We start from the raw sequence: 18,873 nt of genomic DNA, 5'->3' as shown, positions 1-18,873 counted from the left end.
CTTTGATGATGACCCTCCTATTTCTTTGTCTGGACGTCTCCGCTCTTTCTCTCTGCGGTCTCTTCCTCTTTCTCTTTCTCGTCCTCTGCCTCGCTCTTCTGAAACCTCATGCTCATCATCACCATATCTCCCATCCCCATAGCTTTAGCCACAGAAAGAAGCAAATTTTACTGACAGGGTTTCCACTCTCTCTCTCTCTCTCTCTCTCTCTCTCTCTCTCTCTCTCTCTCTCTCTCTCTCTCTCTCTCTCTCCTTCTCTCATGTTCATGTTTTATTTCATTTTTTATTTGGGCAAGCTTAAATGGCAATTTGGTTTTCATGTAAAGGAAAATTGAATGATGGTGGATTAACTAATGCATTAATAAAATCCCCTATCAATATAGTGTTTAGCTAGTACAAGTTGGTTAATGACTTGGATGTTTTCAGATGTAAATGGGGCATAAACAAATGTATCGCTCTCCCTCTCTCTTTAAACCTCTAACCTGTGTTGGTTGTCTCTGCGTGGGCTCCTGCTCTGCGGTCTCCTCCTCACTACTATTGCTTCTTCTTCCTCAGGGTACAGCTTCGATCTGGGAATATCTGCTATGATCACATAGTCCTCGATGGTCATCTCTGGAACTGCTGGTTGGCTGGAAGACCTGGTGTTTTCGGAGAGAATTAGCGCCTCCAAGCCCCGCCTGATGTTGCTTCTGCTCCGATCAGTGACCGGCTTTTCCGTCTCTGCAATTAAGGCTTGGGATTTGGGCAAATCAGGGGTAGGAACTGGATTCCGACTCCGCCTTGATTGGGAGATATTTGGTGTTGATGCAGGTGAAGTTGGGCTTAGAGGAGAGTGGGTGGAGCTTATAAGTGAGTGGGTGGGGCTATGATGAGAGTGGGTGTGGCTTCGATGAGAGTGGGTGGGGCTTAGTGATTGACGAGAATCAGATCTGGACTGTTTTTCTGAGGTGTACACGCCATTCCTGCGATTTTTCTTTTTTGAATTGCTTTTTAAAGTGCCATGTTCATCATAATCTCGACAAGGTGTTGAAGTACCAGTACTGTTAAAACCACTATTTCTGCTGTTGCGACTATTATAACCACCATTATTTCGACTTCGAGTTACTTCACGATTGCCTCCGGTTGGAGAGAAATCCCTGCTGTTGTAGCCAGTATTGCGACCACCACCACTCTTTCGACTGCTGCGACCGCTGTGGTCGCGTTCGTTATAATCGCCGTCGATTTCCATATCAGAATGTAAACTTTTTGACCAGCTGTTTTTTTCTTCGGAGGCGTCTGACTCTGCCGAACTCGCGATTGACTTGAGATTCTTATACAGCTTTTCAGAATCCAAGCTGTGCCCGTAAGAACTCTGGGAGGGGCTTCTTTTGTGGGCGGGGCTAAAGGAGTCTGCATATTTATTCGTACCTGAGTTTCGCGAGGGGGTCGTGGTGCGCGTGACTATCGAATCTCGTCTTCGTGACGGAGTGCATTTCCCAGAAGCCTGCTGTGAGGATGTGCGATGGCCGTGCGTTGTTGAACCTCGCCGATGGGACGAACTTCGCGATTCCCCCCGCCTTTGTGGCGAGACGTTCGTAGATCTCGGGCTGCAGGAACGAGGGCTCGCGCGGGATTGGCTGTCTCCACGTCTGAAATTTGAATAGGACATGTGTCGCTGAGGGGAGAGGCCGCTCATTGCCTCATCGCTGAAATTGTCAGTGCGCCTCCTATAGGACGGGAGGCCCAGGTCACGGTTTCGGAAAGGGATGGCGGCTTTACGTTCTGGACTGTGATTGGCCGGAAGAGGGTGGCCTCTCTCGTAGTGACGCAAGGGAGACGGAGGACTGCCATCTTCTTGTTCCCGGTCTCGTGAGAGGAAGCGATTGGCTCTCTTAAAAATGGCACGTCCACCACTTTGTTCTGTTTCTCTTCTAGTCTCTGTTTGAGGAAGACAAGGTATTGACACTGCACTGATGCACAAACATGTATAATTAATGTATAATACATCCATGTATGAATTTTTTTTTTTTTGTTATTTATTAGGGGTGTAACGGTACACAAACATGACGGTCCGGTACGTACCTCGGTATTGAAGTCACGGTTCGGTACAGGATGGGGGAGAAAACTATTGCTTCTTTTTTCTGTTTTATTTTTATTAAACTGTTTTATTTATTTTTTAACAAAGTGTGTATATGAGTTTAAATAAATTCTATTGAAATAAAAAAAATCTTAAGGATAAAAAAATATTTTTTATTTAATGCTGTAAACTATATGGGGAGCCCTTAATTACCCTTTACTATTACATTAAAGCTTACAAGTAACAACAGAGCCCAAATTATTAAATTCAGTTGCTATTTATTTTTATATATAATAATCAACACTCAAATGAAATGCTTCTCTCTAGAGTTAATTTCTCTAGTGAACTAATCTGCGGTCGACACTAAATGCGGTAAACTGAGTTTGTAATGCTACGTGAGATATTATTCTCAAGCTGTTTTATTGATATATTTCTGCAGTTGAAACACTGGTTGAGAGATGTAAACATATCGATCGAAAGTCGTTTTTTTTTTTTTTTGCTTTTTTACTGGTAGCAAACAGCGTTGCATTGCCACACGCCCCCTTCTGGATTGGAGTGTGGATCCCCTGTTACTGAATGTATTCGTCGTGCGACTGCATGAACCAAACCGTGACGTCCACACCGTACGAATATATATATTTACCGTTACACTCCTATTATTTATTGATTGTTGCATATACAAGACAAAATACTCTGTAATACTGCTGTAGTCCCGTTCACACTAAGAACGATAACTATTTTAGAGTCCACACCTACGCACAATATCGTTCTGTTTATTATAAGCAATATTATTTTCTGCCGCTTGAATTGCTCTTGCTCTTTAAAGTTGAGTGTTTTTTTAATCATTCATCAACTGGAAAAAATTCTTCTGAAAGTGATTCCAACGATATCGTTCCTCTGTGTCGTTATCGTTATAGTTGTGGTGTGCTATGATTTTTAAAATGATATCTTTATTGTATCATTATAGTCATTGTCCTTGGTTTAAACTGAATTTTTGGAATTACCGTAATTCAGGATTCCAAATTGTAAAAAGCGTCCTTATAGAACTGAGGATTTCATCTTGTAAACTCAGAATTTTCTGGGAGATCTGACTCGCACCACCTGACAGCTGCATCGCCATACGGAAACACTCAAAATGGCTCCGTCTTCAGCAATAAAGTTACTATTTTGTAATATTTCTGCTTAATAATTCCTGTCATTGACTATTGTTTATGTCTTAATACTGCAAGAATAATTTGAAAATAAACAAAAGGCATACATTGCAATTTAACGTAGCTAGCACACCAATTAATACAATCTAATGTCCCACTAAATAAGCGATACGTTTATTAATAAGGCATTTGCATAACGACTGTTACTTGATGTGTTGTGGTTTTGTCTGTTGATCACTCTAATTACACAGATCCGAGGACGTGAAAAGCTACGAGTAGAACGTCAAGGGTTGTCCTCGTGTAATTACGGTAATTATGATACGGCGTAAATCTCACCTGTGTGTTGGCTGACACTTTCTCTTCTGCTCATGCTGATGCTTTCTCTCCTGCTGGTGTTGGCGCTTTCTCTCCTGCTCTGCGTTTCTATCACTGAGCGACTCTCTGAGCGCTGGAGAGCCGGTTCCAGTCGAGTCATGCTTTAGGTCTGGCTCTGAGAACTTCAGTTCAGTAAGGATCGCTCCTTCAGATTGCAGATACGTTCTTCAGGTCCTCTCTCAGAGGTCACACTTTATTCCAAAGCTGTTCAATAAATAAAATAAATAAAAGAGAGATAAAACAAGAGAAGGAGAAAAAATAATGCAAATGCATCTCATCCGAATCTAATGGTCCTTACAAGGTATCCAAAGCCCATAAAGCTGCTTTAATGTCATAATTAAACTAAGGCTTAATCCTGGCTTAATCTAAACCCTGTCTGTGAAACCAGGCCTAAACTTAACATTTTAGGGCAGAACGAACACTTACCTTTTTTTACAGTGAACAAGAAAAAATATCTGCCAATGGGATAATAAAAATAAACTTAATTCAAAGGGATTACAAGTTTATTTTCCTTACCCCGTTAAAAATTAACTCACTTTTGATGCATTTTTCAAAACACTATAGACATGATATTTTATGTCATTTTGCTTCTCATGCTAATATCTTCATTTAGGAATGAGTTCATTTTTGTTTCATGTTATAGTTGGAATTATGTAGCATATTTATACAGTGCTATTAATGGTAGCTAAACAATTTTGATTCAATTTTGACTCTTTGACTACATTTCTGAACTTGTGGATGTCATAAAAGGGACTCTTTACTGCCTGTTCCTGGTTTGCAGTGCAGTTTATTAGTAGTAGATTAAAGCAGATGGTACATCACTCTCTAATGAGTCTTTGTCTACATCCATTATCTGAATTAGACACGGTCAAGTAACATATTGACGTATTTCAAATAGTGTTCAGCTCCACGTGCAGCTCGAGGAGAATGATGCTGATCTTAAGAAACAGATGTGTGTCAGGTCATGTGAATGCCGTTCTTCAATGTTTTCTTGATTCGAGGAAAGCTTGTAAACCGTTTAAGCCAGAGATGCCAGTGATGACCTTTGATTTGCCCTGCCATCAACAGAGGGGGGAAATATAAAAAAAAAGTGCCATTTAAGCATATCATAATTTCTTATTAATTTATGTTTTACTTTTTTTTTCTTATTTTCTCATTGAAATGTGGAGATTATAAATAAAAATTTCTGAATGAAAATTTGAAAATAAAATAGTTGCATATAATGCAACATTAACCTTCGGTCCATAGTTTTACTGTCATTGACATACTATTATAGTTATATAATAATATATATTTTTAATTATATATATATATATATATATATATATATAATTTAAAAAAATTAAGTTTTTTTTTGTGAAAGTTTTAGTAATTTCGTAGTGTGTTTTTGTAATTTTATTAATTTTTTTTTTTTTTTATACATTTTTATTTAATTATTAGTTAAGGTCAAGGTAAACTAAATAAAAATGAGACATTGCTTTGGCAACTAGCTGAAATAATCTTTATTTAATTTCAGTTACTGTTTATTTCATTTTATGTATCAATTATGGTTTTAATTTGAACTAACTACAATCCTGCTTTGTATTAAAAAGTTTGGGCATCTCCTGGTTCAAGTGAACCCTGATTGAAAAACGTTTTTCTGTTTTGCATCTAAATATCTGTTCCGTAATTTTTTTTTTATTGTGCACAAGGTTTGGTGTCAGGAGAAAACTTGATTGCATTGTCCCTTTACTGATTTGCATGTAAACCATAAAATGCATTTATAAGGATCTGATTTTCCTTTTGTTGTAGGTCACTGGTGACTCTGACGGCCCTTCAAAACATCAATACATCAATACATCAATACATCAAGTGGCGAAGAACAAATTCACATCACAGCTGCTGCTTGTTCAGGACACATCACCTTAATCTCCCTGATTGGCAGATTGTGACGGAATCCAAGCGTTCTTGAATAATTTACATCGCTAAGGTGAAGGTAGAGACTTTTAACTCCTAAATACAGCGATAAGTGCAATCTTAGCAGGATCTGTACCAGAAACAGGATATTTTAATGTAGCTTGTGGGTTAAACAAGTTCCTCGAGGCTTAAAGGTTAGATGGGTGTTATGCCAGAGCTCAAGCAACTAATCAATTGATGTTACTATGTAAAATAACTCAATTTAACCTCTACACACATGAGAAAAGCAATAGCTACACTAGGGTGTGAGGCGTGAGTTCACAGCACAGACATGCAAGGTTAGCAAGCACTTTTTAGTGTTAGCAGAAAGTAGCCAGCAAAGATAGAACAGCTAAGCACAAGTCAATCCAAAAGCAAAGTCCACAAATAAAACACAAACCTTCTCAGCGCTCCCAAGACTTCACTAATGTCCTTGCCAGCGTCTTGTATCTCTCCTTCTTCTCCCCATCTCTGTGGCGTTCTTCCTCTCGCTCTTTCCTCATTACTTTAGGACCGGCAGGTGTAACTCAAGCTAGACTCTGCCTCTCCTCATGACTATTTCATCACACCTGGTCTGTCCCTATTGCACCCGAGTCCTCTTCCTTGTTCTCCTGTTCCCAGTTCACATTTTCTTCTCGTCCTCTTATCTGTGTTCTTCAGTTATTTCCAGCTCTGCCCGAACCAGCCTCAGTTTCTTCCCTGGTCAGTTTTCCAACTTCACCTGCTGGCAATGCCGCATTAATAACTAGAGTCAGTGGACGTGAACCGAGCCCTCACAGCTCAGTTGGACGTGACTGATGACTTTGCGATTTTGAGTACGCTGCTGTTTAGTATTTTAGCGTCCATGTTGTGCCGGAATATAGTGTTACTGTCTGTTCCCTGAGGACTCTACATGATCGGCTCATTAAAATGCAAGGGATCACAGAGCAAACCTCTTATTCCCTTCTTCGTTTTCCATGAAGTCACATTGATGCCAGCTCAAGATCTGGTGCTAATTGAAGTGCAGAACGCTTACCCAGTTTGATCTTGGGTTGTTTGTGCAAAACTATGTTTCTGCACTTGGCAGAGGCCTTCTTAAGAAAGCAACTTAAGATTGCTCTAAGATTTTAATATGAAAGGCCATGGCCATATTTATTCTTTAGGCACCAAAATATTAAATAATTTAAGTTTCATTCGATTTTTACATCTTCTAAAAAATGTAAGTGTTTGCCCATGCGAAACTCTCCACAGTGATGCTAGAATGTTCTGGTTGGTTGTCAGGGCGTTGCTATGACATTGCAACCGTGTTCTGAGTGGTTGCCAGAGTGTTGGTATGAGGTTGCCATTGTGTTGGTATGAGGTTGCTATGGTGTTTTTAGTAGTTGCCAGGGTGTTGCTATGTGATTGCTGGGGTGTTCTGAGTAGTTGCCAGGGTGTTGCTATGTGATTGCTGGGTGTTCTGGGTGGTTTCGAGGGTTTGATATTGCTAATGTGTTTTGAGGTGTTGCTAGGGTATTGCGATGAGACTGGTAGTGTGTTTTGAATTCGATGGTGTCGTCCAGTTCCTCGGCTCTGTCCCCAGCGCTAGCTCCATGTGGCTCCCGACCACCAGCTCGGCGTGAGGTTTAGTCCCCGGCTTCACCTTGGGCCTCCAGGCCAATGTCTCCACCTCAGCCTGTAGACTCCGCCCCGGCTCTGCTTTCCCTTGGCTCCACCACCAGTCCTAGGAATCCTCCGAGCTCCTTCGAGATCCTTCCGGGTTTCGCCCAGTCATTCGCCCAGCCAAAGCTCCACCCTGGCTCCTCCCAGCATCTGTCTCCACCGACTCTACCTTGTCCCTGTCCGTCACCAGCTCCACGCCCACCTCCAAATCCCTCTCCCTCCCTCCACAGCTGGATTATGAGTTACTGCGGCTTCTGGGAGGAGGGAGTACTGTAACGTGTATGTTCTGTATAGGTTTTTCTCTCTGTTCCCGTTTACCTGTGTTCCTGATCATTAGTTAATTAATCCCACACCTGTTTCTGTTCTTCCATTTATCTCCCTGATATTATTATGAGACTTTACTTCATCTTCTTCATCGTTCGTTTGTATAGCCATCCCGTGACAGGAATCTAAGTCCAGTATGTTTCAGATGATAAAAAATGTGTATTATATTCTAGAAAATACAGTATGTGGTTGCTATTGTGTTCTGGGTGGTTGTCAGGGTGTTACTATGAGTTTGCTACTGTGTTCTATGAGTGAATGAGTTGTATGTTATGAAAGTTATGAGGTTGCTAAGTATTTGGGATTTTGAAAAATCCATAACTTTAAGTATGAGCAGTAATAATGAGGCTTGTCTTGGTGTAAATAAAGTTTAAAACTGCCTAAAATAAAGTTTTTAATTATTGATCTCAGGGTCATTATCTAAATTAAGTGAATTGCTTTTTTTGCAGTGCAATGTGAAGTAGTTTTAAGTTACGTTCAGATGTGAAATATCAGAGAAGACCAAGAGACGTGAGCTGAAGGGTCTCCATTGTGTCTCTCATCCATGGCCATGTGGGGTCTAGCTGGTGTTTTCTGCCTGCAGGACGCTTTGACTCAGGAGGACAGACAACATCTGTCGTTCTTTGCCCCCTCCCCTTCCCTCCATTCATAGGCACACACTGCCTCTCCCAAATGGTGCCCTTTTGTATCGGCTATTGTCCGCCACTACATTGTGTGACTCTGCCTGTTCCCCAGAGCTCCATTGATGAGTGTTGTAAGAGACCTCAGCCAGAACTCCTCTGAACTTCTCCTCCAGCTTAATGTTTAGCCATAAAAGCTCAACAAAAGATGTTTTGTTCTCTAGCTACTTCAATGTTAGGATACAAAATATCTTGCAACGTTTTTTCTTAATAGAAAGCACAAACTGCTTTAAGAGAAATGCATTAAAAACAACTTTTTTTTTTATTCATGCATGTTTGAAATCAAGAAAGGCTTTCCCGCCAAAACACCTGCCAAATAGCTTCATCCATTTAGGAAATCTGCCAACTAGTTCAGGGTTTTTTTTCCCCTCAGCTCTTCCCAAAGCTTTAAATTTCTCTCTCTAGTCTGGTTGGAAAACTTGTAAACATCCTGCAGCTATTTGACGGCTTTTCTCAAAGGCCCATCTCTTGAGCGATGCACCCGCGGCAGGCAGAATGTGGGGTAAAGCGATGAATAGCTCAGTATGGGGTGACCAAGAGGCCAGAGCAGATGTTAATGATTAGCTTCGTTCTCATCCCTATAAAGAACCCGCATCCCAATCTATTCCCTATTTTCTAAGGAACCATTTCTAACCCTTACAGAGTGGCACACATATAAGTCATAAATGCAACACCCAGAAAAGACTTGATAAAAAACGTGAATCACCACAAAAGAGGCTTAAATAAAAAGAGGCTCCAATTTAGCAGCATCTAAAAGTTTTTCAGTTTGTTTTTGGTGTTATGTTCATGTGATTTATAAGTTTGTCTTTACTTTAGACTGAAAATACTGTAACAATTGTGTCGATATTCAAATATGAATGTAAAGATGCTGAGCGTTTACATTTAAGACCAGTGTATGTGGTGCAGCTGTCAATAAAACAATAACATTTATTCAATAGTTCATAATCTTTATTTGGAAAAATAATTTAAGCTAAAACTTCATTCAGAGAAAGGAAATCAAACAAAAACCTGTTAATGAAAACAATAGCATTAATAACATTTTTTTACAATCCTTCTTTAAATATCTTTTTCTCAAAACATCCCAGCAACCCGAAGTGCCTTTGCAAGTAACAGGAGCAACTTAGGAAAAACGCAAACTTAAATAATCTTAAAAACATTACAAATATTTAGAAATACAACTTAAATAAAAATAAATTAACTTAAATCATACAACTCTTGTTATAAAAAAGAAAGCAAAATACATACAAACAAGGATATTATTCATCATCAACACAAACTTATTTTCTTACGTCGAAAAACAAATTACGCACATTTTCTAAACCATAATGCAAAAAAAGCGGAGGCTTGGAAGACTTTGAGAATTTTTTTTTTTTGGGCACTTATTTTTCCCATTTACACAGTGATCAAGTAATACACATAGTTTCCACTGGTCATGTGACAGGATATGACATCATGTGACATTTTAACCCAGTGCAAGACAGGCCAGTATGGTCTGGTAACATCCACCGTTTTGATGTAGTCCCTTGTACACTGACTTGTGGGGCCAGCAAATGTTGCCAAAATATTGCTAAAATGTTGTCACAACTTTGCCACGGTGTCGCTGAGACAGTCAATGGCAAGAAAATTTGTGACACATTTATTTTAAACTACTTCCTTAACATCCTTAATGTTTGGTGCAGTCTCTGGGCACAGTAAAAGCCTGTGGGAATTATTGGCGAAAAACCAGCAAATGTTGCCAAAATATTGTTATAACGTTGCCACAATGCTGACAAAGTATTGGACATCACATGGCAAAACACTGCGATACTTTACTTTACTTGTATCTTTCTGTTACGTTTTTTTCCTAATGCCATTTTCGTGTGTGATGAACCCACGTTTAAAAAAAAAACTTTAAAAATGGACACACATTGTCCAACACCTTTAAAATGGCTTTACAGGTAAATTTTACAACTACATTTGAAATTTCAATGACACTCCTGCCATCATTATCATTTCCACAAGTTTCCAAGCCTACAGGCCACCACTGCCTGTGCTTCTTTCAGTACAGAGAACCAGCTCATCCTGAATATCAGTTAATCAGTCTTAGTTTCTCAGCAGCAGTAGTCACGAGGTGGGACGTTTCCACCTAAGGTTTCGAGCAGCAGCATTTTCTTAGGGAGTTCAAAATGTCTCCCATAGGACACAATGAGCATCGGCTTCCTGCAGGCCCATTACACCTGAGATGGGGAAAAGGACGAGACAATAAAAAGTCTGTTAGTTCCCAGATTCAAGGTCAGGATGCTGAATGGATGTACGTTCTTTGTATGATGTAAAGTCAACTACATGTGACACTCACCTCAGTTGCAATTACACATTCATCTTTTTCCTCCGACATCACCATGACGGATTTGTATTTGGTGTCGACACAAGCCGACGTGGATGCCGATGCACATGCCGACGCACATGCTGACTCGGAATACAGCGAATCGGAATAGTTTGATTCTGAATACTTTGATTCTGAGTACTTTGATTCAGAATACTTTGATTCAGAATACCTTGACTCTGAATATTTTGACTTTTCTGATGCATCACTGTAGAGAAAAGAGAGAGAATAGTGTGTTAGCAATGCATACATTTGAGAGCACGTTGAGTTGATAGTTACAAGAATAAATCTTAATACAAGAATAACACCAGTTTTACCTTTTCAGACGTTTCCTGCGCTTCTCCTCAAACTCGGAAGAGTCCTGCAGAGATTGGCACTTTACGTCCTCGCAGCTATCGGACAACTCCTTCGCCGTCATTTCCTTCCCCGCGTGCTCCAGTTTCACCTCGTGCTTCACCTCGTATTTTACTTCATGCACCAGGTTGTAGTCTGCAGGTGCATGTCGTGTCTTATAGCTCCTCTTCTCTGTCGTCATGCTCAGGTCGTCGTGATCGCTGTGAAAATCGATCTTCTTGTTGATGTTCTTGACAGGTGCTGCCCCGACGACACTTACAGCCAGATCTTTGTCACGATGACAGTTGTTTGTAAGGTTGTTGATCGTTTCGTTTTCCCCGTTGGCGACCTCCTCTTCCCTATCCCGGCGGCGCTGCTGAACCTTTGAGCGAACGCAAACCACCACCACGGCACATGCGACCACCAGCAACAGCACCAGCAGGACTCCTGATCCCACAGCAGTCCAGGGAACGTCGCTGGCTATTTGGGAGGCTCTATCCGGAAGCAAGAACTGGCAATTGCGTCCTCCATATCCCGAAACGCAAGCACACACGTATCGGTTGTTCCTCTCGTGGCAGGTGGCGCCGTTATGGCAGGGGTTGTGTTGGCAGCGGCTCACAGGTGAACTGCAGTTTCGTCCGGTGTAACCAGGTGGACATGTGCAGATGTAACCACTGGCGCTTTCCTGACATGTCCCGCCATTTTGGCAAGGGTACAGCGAGCACTCGTCCCCGGCGCGATCGCAGTTCATACCCGTGAACCCTTCTGGACACTGGCACAGGTACGAGTTCACCAGGTCAACGCATCGTGCACCTGTGGATCAAAGTGGGAAGAGAATGAGATTCTGGACTGGTTTCAACACAAAGATCAATGAAGTTCAAATACAAAAGTGCAACATACCGTTCGAGCATGGACTGGAGGAGCAGTGGTCGATCTTCTTCTCGCAGTTGAACCCTGCATATCCAGTGGGACACTGGCAGAAATAACCACCGTCTGGGTTGTCGGCGCAGCGTCCGCCGTTAAAGCACGGCCCATCCGCACACGTCATGGCACTAAGCTCGCAGTTGTTGCCATAAAAGCCCGGTGGACAGGTACAGCTGTAGGTGTTCTCCATGTCCTGTGAAAGCAAAAGGAATGGGATGCTCAGCAAACAGAACGAGTGTTTTATTGCATGTACGTGGTTGTAAAGTCTTAGGGTGAATGTATTCACACCAGGAAAGTCCGCTAGTTCACTTGCTTTGGTCCGGACCAAATACAATGTTGATTTTTTTAGTTTGGTGTGGTTCGTTTTCACACTGCCCTTTTTGTAAACAAACGATTCGAACCGTATCAGAGTTCGTTGCCTCTTTAGCTGGGTCTCGGTACGGTTGTTGGATCCGTATTAATTTCCGTATGTTTGCTGTATTCACACCTGCCCAAAAGATCCGCACCAAGGGGGGAAACGAACTTGAGTTCGATTCAATCGAACCAAACAAGACAGGTGTGAATACACCCTAATTTATGTAAAACATGTACACTTACAGTGCAGCTTCCTCCGTTGCGGCAGGGGTTCCCTGTGCATTCGTTGACCTCGATCTCACAGCTGGCTCCAGTGAATCCTGGGCGACAGGAACAGGTGTAGCTGCCCTGACCGGTGTTACTACAAGTGGCTCCATTCAGGCAGGGCTTATGATGTGTGCAGTAGTTCAGATCTGTAACAGAGGCGGACATATGTTGAGCACATGTGGATTAAGCAGTGACACATGGTTGAACCGCAGCTGGACAGCTGTTGCTCACTCTTTCTTTTGTAGTCTTGTGCACTTGGAAACTCATATTTCTCTTTCAGCCAGCCTCTCTACCAAACATCCCTCTGTCATTTAGTCTTTCAAGGCCATTATAAGTGCTGTTCTTTGATCTTTTGTGTGCCTTACCTTGGTTGCAGAAGAGGCCTCCCCAGCCTTCCTGGCAGTTGCATTGCCATGGTTGTTGGCAGGTCCCATGAAGGCATCCTGGGTAACGTATGCACTCATCACAGTAGCGTCCTTTAAAGCCCACTCTGCACCTGATGCACAATATAAACAAGTGATCCAGTTAGAAAATCAGTCCTGAATGTGATTTCAACAGCTAATGATGTAAACATTGTGATGAACGTACTTGCACTCTCCAGGTTTCTCGCAGAAGCCGTGCTCCTCATCACATCCTGGGAGGCAAATTGCTGTAAGGAGGATAAAACACCTGCATTAGGATCAAGGATCCACAACTTTTACATTTTCCCATAACATTTTTGTGTCAAATGAGGGGGCCATGTAAACCTATTAGCGTTCTCTCTTGCTCAAAAAATAAATGCTCAAATCTCCTAATCACCTCTGAAGAATTTCTGCTTAACACATGACAACAATAGGGCGCTCACAAACAAGGGGACCCTTCTTTCCTCCCTCTCTTCACTGTGGGTCAAAACTTTTTTTTTCTCCTCCCCTGTGCTCTCGATGTCTCCGGGTAGGGAAGATAAGAGTGGACAGCTGGTGTATGCGCGGCCAGCGGGCGACAGCTGCTCCATTGTCTGCGCACTCCCGGCAGCTGCCCACTTCAAACAATACCTCCCCTCCGCCAGCCAATCGGCAGCCGGCCCACTCCGCGAGCAGCCAATCGAACGGCAGCATGTAAATTTATGGCACGCGTGAGATTATTCCTAAAAACTTTCCTCCTCCCGACTGGAATAAATCAAGTGGTGTGTTGTGAGAGTGGGCTGGAAGGGGGAGTGTGAGTTTGAGTGTGGGGGGCAGGGTTTTAGTTACAAGTTGTTTGTAACCGTTAACTTTTTTTTTCTCCCTCTCTTTTCTAAATAACAGCACAGCCTTTCAAAAATCTGAGTTTTTCATGATAGCAGAGCGTTATGTTTACTATACCATTAATAATTTAGTAATATACAATATTTTTTTACTCACGTTCTGTGCAGTATTGGCCCTTCCATCCTGCGTCGCAGATGATTTCTCCACGTTCCCCGCAGGTGAAATGACCGAATGCGTCGTCCCTGGGCCGGCAGAACACGGAGCATCCCTCTCCGTAGTAGTGCTCATCACACACAAAGCGGTAGGAGTACTTGAGCTCGGTTCGACCCACGCTGTGAAGGTCCTGAGACCAGTCCTCGCCCACAGTCAAGTGCCTCTGTGTGGTCATGGTACTGATGATGCGCTCTGGGTTTTCTGTGTAGAAAATGCATGTTTTTCAGTAATGCCGTTCAAAACAATATACATACACAACTCATTATTTTCTCTTTTTACTGTCGGATAACATACCTGTTGTCAGATCCTCTTTGGAATCAGCATGCACCGCTTCAATAATAAGAGAAAAAGTTCCCTGCAACAGCAAAAACAGATTTGTCCATTAGAAAATGAGCTGACCATCACTTTTAAAGTCTACTTTGGTACTAAAGGGTACTCACCGGCCATGTGAAACCGAAATTCATCCTGATGGGATTGGTGAAAGAGCCATCCGGTAAGGTATCTGGCACTTGGAAAGAGTTGGACCCCAGCACAGGGGTGGCGGTGCCTCCGTAGGTGCAGGGTGGTTCTGGAGATGCATTGGGCTGATAATGTTTTAAACAGATGCGGAAAAAAGTCTTGCAGTCGCACTGCTGGTACGGGGTGGTAAGTCCACCTTTACAGCAGTTCTTGTTGCCTTGCACGCCCTTCTTGTTCAAAAACTCCTGCAACTTCAGCTCGAAGACGCCAGAGGAAGACGCCTGGAGAAGAATGAATGTATGAGTATTAGATATAAATGTGATTGCAATTTAACACATTACCTTATTCTGACATGAGCGAGGAGTCCTTACCTGGCAGAGCAGCATGTACAGGATGGAGAAGAGCAACAGTAAGTGGCGTCCCATGATTAATAAATAAATAAATAAATAGTTTTTTTTTTTTTTGGAAAGTCTTTGAGCAACTTGGCTGCTCCCAGATCAGTCAGGAGATCCCTCGTATTAAAAGCCTCTTCTTTTCGCCGGCTGATTCATTGGAAGAGGCTTGCTTTCAAAAGATACTGAGCGTGAACGCAGTTCCCTTTCATGTCAAAACAATTCCCAGTTCTTCCCCGCGAAAAAAAAAAGTGTGTCCAAAACAAACTGAAAGTTCCAAATTAAAATAGAATTCTTGTGGAATTCCGTCGGAATGATATAATCCTCAAAATTCGGAGAAGAATGCGCGTGTGTGCTCTTATAGTTCCTTCTTCGTCTGATCCTAAACCAGGGTTTGTCACTGGTCCAACATCCCTCCTCACGTCTTTCTCCGACGGACACTGTGCGTTTGTATCTGGAGCGAGGCCGCCTGCCGCCAGTTTTATACGGGGTGCCACATGCCGGGGTAATAATATGCTAATGAACCGCTACCCCCAATCTGTCCCACGCTTTACAATGCGGCTCGCTTGCAACCAGCCCCTACCAACCAACCAACCAAACACATCAGTGCGCTGCTGTGTGTGCGTAAAAGTGACTGTAATTTACAACTTGAAGTTTTAGACACATTGTTTATTATTATTTGCATTAGAATATGACACAGTGCAACGTGGCGTACAAGTTTTATTTTCTTTTGTTTTGATTTACGCGCCCAGGGAGTTAGGCGTGTTTTTGTGTGTCTAAAAAATTAAACTTAAAAAAAAAAATTGTATTTTTTTTTTTTAAGTTTAACTTCCAGCACATTTAAGAAAGACATTCTCAGTTTTCAACTCATGTCTACTTCCCTTTGCGTTTCCTGTTTGAGGGAGTCCTGATTTGTGTCTAAAAAACATTCCTCAGGCTAACACTGTGTGTGCGTCAGGCAAACTCACAAAAGAATACGCATCATTTGTATGGAGGCCAAATTCTCCACTTGCTTTTCCCTTTTCCGCTGTGTGTGTGCGTGCGCGCGTGCGTGTGTGTATACGCGTGCAGTGAAAGAGTTCGAAGCGCGCGCGTGTGTGTGTATGTGTGTGTGTTACTCGCGTGGCCATCCCCCGGGCTCACCGCTATTGTGTGCTGGCGGAATAAGTTTGCTCTCAGCTGTATGGTAATTTGGGCAGCACCTGCGCTACCGTTCTCATAATCGGCCGATCCACGGAGCCCCACAAAAACAAGCAAATCGCCTCCTTATCGTTCCATTCTCAGGAGCCCATTCAAACAAATATATGTTTGTTTTTCTTCGTCTTTTGAACCTCTTCGATGCCCGACTGTTGTCTTACATTAGAAGAACCCGCTACGGTTTTTTTTTTCTTCCCTAGCTAGAATTCGTTGTGTGAAAAAAAGTGTGTGTGTGTAGGAGAGAAAAAAGAGCGAGATTTGCGCGTGTGTAATGGGGGTGGTGGAAGGGGGGTCTTAATTTGGTCGTTCATTTAAGTGCGATTTTCTTAAGCACAAAAGCTTTTCGCCTGAGGTCCATAGTAACCAAACACAAGTGAGACAAATTACATCACTGTGTTAAGATATGCTTTGAGCTCTTTCTGTATTTCCAATCCACCAACCTTTAAATGAGCCAAATTTTCTGACATCATAGAGTGGGAAAAAAATCGATTCCTGGTGAAACTTTGCTGGTCGCGGGGGGCTGGGGTGGCACTTTGGGCATGGGCTGGAAAAGATGGAATTCCTCTTTTTCTGTATTTGCTCCCTGTGTGTGTGATTTGAATTTAGCATTTCAATTATTTTACTATTTTCCCCTCACATGTATACTAAAAATAGCCTATTAGGATTTTGTATTTTTACACTGTCCAGTTAATGATTAAAAACTGGCAGTTGTGAAGCTTTACTGTAAAAAAATATAGAAAAAAAATACAGTGGCTATGTTCTGAATATTTTGTATATATTTTACTAATTCAATATGCCAATCTGAGATATTGATTTTTTTACATTATTTTTAATTGTAAATGTTCTGATGACAACACAGGTGGTACACAGATCAACTTAAAGTTTATCAAATTTTGCCTCAAAACAATATAATCTGCATAAAGATAGAGTGACCCACAATAAACAACATCAGCTTAAAACACAGTGATGCATAACATCAATAAAGAAACAAATGTAATAGTTTGCACAGGAAATTCTGGGAATGTTTCCTTACCCATGGAAAGATGGGTTCCTTACCTAAGATTTTATTTTTAAAAACAAAAAAAAATTCTTAGTACACTCTTAAAAAAAAGTTTTTTTTTATTCTGCATCTATGGGTCCATGAAAAACCTTTAACACCAATGGAATCTGTCCATTCCACAAAAGGTTCTTTATTGCAAAATAATAATAATAATAATTTTAAAGTGTTTTTCACACTAAGAAAAATGATGGTTCTTTTAAGAACATTTTACTGATAGGTTCTTTGGGGAACCAAAAATGGTTCAATGGCATCACTGCGACAATAACTTTTTGGGACCATTTTTTAGTAAAGTGTAAGGTAGTTAACATTTTTGTACTACTTTTTCTTTAACTATATATATATATAAAGAAAAAATGAATTTATTGGCTTATGCCTGTTTAGTGATGCATGTAATAAAATGATTTGATGTATTTTTGCAACATATGTCTTAAAGTTAACCAATTCACTTTTTCTGTAACCAGTTCATTTTACTGTATTATTTCCCCTTTTTAATACCCTTTACAGTGTGCAAGGCAAACATGAGTTCTCGAGCAACAGCTTTTAGTCAGGTTGTTTTGCTCGTTCCTTCTCCCTTGTGGAATGAACTAACAGTTGAAGCCTGTGGTAACTCAAGCCCCTCAGCTATCAGGTCAGTGGGACTCGCTCGCTTCTTGTTCTTGCCTTTCTTTGCGCTTTCGTTTTTCATTGATTGTGAAGCCCCTCGGGGGACAGTCACTGAAGGGGGTCTACGGTACGCCTTCAGACGCGACCAGACCCTTACACACCATCTGCCACTGACTAAACGCCTGTCTCCTCCCTCCCTCTGCCCGTGTGTGTGTGTGTGTGCTCACTGCCCTGGGTCTAAATTGAACTAGAAGCATGTTAAAGAACCTGTAACGGTATGGGCCGGCAGGGGCCAGATGGCGCAGGCGAAGCCAGAAGTGTTGCAGTCCCAGCGGAGTTAGACAGCACATGGGCGGCCGTGGGAACCTAAGCTGGGCTCGCATCACACGGGATCGATCATATGAAGTCGTGTGGGGATCACAATTAGGGGCTATAATGTTGTTTGCGACCTATCGATCGGCGAAGGGGTTGGAGAATCTGATTTGATACGCCACGGTTTATCTTACAAACACGTGGCACTCGATTGGAGAAGGTAATATGGATGAGAGGGCAGAAAGAGAGGCGCGCGCGCATCCAGTGTTTTAGGGAGGGGGTTAACTATTTATTTTTAAGGGAATTTTAAACATCTGCTTACATTTTTTTCCTTGGAGCAATTTGTCTATAGGTTCGTGTCGCGCAACTATTGGCCAACCATACATTATCTAAAATACTGTAAATAAAGCACTGTTTTTCATTATATAATTGGTCGTTTTATATAGGTGAATTCATGGTGATTTGGACATTGTTTTGCCATTGGGATGACTTGGAAAAAGTGTCCCAATTAACCTGAATTCAACCTACGTGATCCTACATGACCGCGCAGATTCACTTTATTATTACGCTTATACGCGTTCGTTCACTTTGACTAGTTCGTTTTAAATGTTTATTATCATTAGCTACTAAAACCCTGTCGAAACATATACTTGTATTTACAAAAGCATAGGCAAATGCACTTTTACTAAGACACCCCCAACCTTTTGTTTTCACTTCCTTTGGGGGTTAGAGGAGGGGTAATTCGCACCCCGTCCATCTTAGAATGAGAAATACGTGTTTTAGTCGCATATTTATCATATAGTTCCGCTTAAATACAAAAAGCACGCGCGTTGATCAGAGGCTACCTGTGGTCCGTGCATTGTTTCAACTTTCAGATCATATTACTTCGAGCAGCTGCCCGCGGGCGCGCAGAACAATCCACGCGCGCCCTGGCTCTGACCACGAGGCTCATTATCATGCGCCGTTGCCATGGACATGGTGGTCGTGGCTTCATTGAGCTTCTCTCGGGGGCCTC

General features: G+C 41.9%; 1 protein-coding gene across 1 annotated transcript; it reads right to left on the bottom strand.

Moving 5' to 3' along the window:
• Positions 1-9,150: 9,150 nt before the first annotated feature.
• dla (deltaA) lies at positions 9,151-15,129 on the bottom strand. Its single transcript, XM_084402136.1, has 11 exons — positions 14,666-15,129; positions 14,276-14,575; positions 14,130-14,190; positions 13,779-14,036; positions 12,988-13,048; positions 12,765-12,895; positions 12,376-12,545; positions 11,755-11,971; positions 10,839-11,667; positions 10,495-10,729; positions 9,151-10,375 (listed from the first exon to the last, which is right to left on the bottom strand). Exons 1-11 carry the CDS (start codon positions 14,717-14,719, stop codon positions 10,370-10,372), a joined length of 2,322 nt encoding a protein of 773 aa, XP_084258262.1. The 5' UTR covers positions 14,720-15,129; the 3' UTR covers positions 9,151-10,369.
• Between the last annotated feature and the right edge of the window lie 3,744 nt (positions 15,130-18,873).

Source organism: Rutilus rutilus (assembly GCF_951802725.1).
Source record: "Rutilus rutilus genome assembly, chromosome: 2".
Taxonomy (NCBI): domain Eukaryota; kingdom Metazoa; phylum Chordata; class Actinopteri; order Cypriniformes; family Leuciscidae; genus Rutilus; species Rutilus rutilus.
Note: the sequence above shows the minus strand (reverse complement) of the source record. Positions and strands in the feature narration are given on the sequence as shown.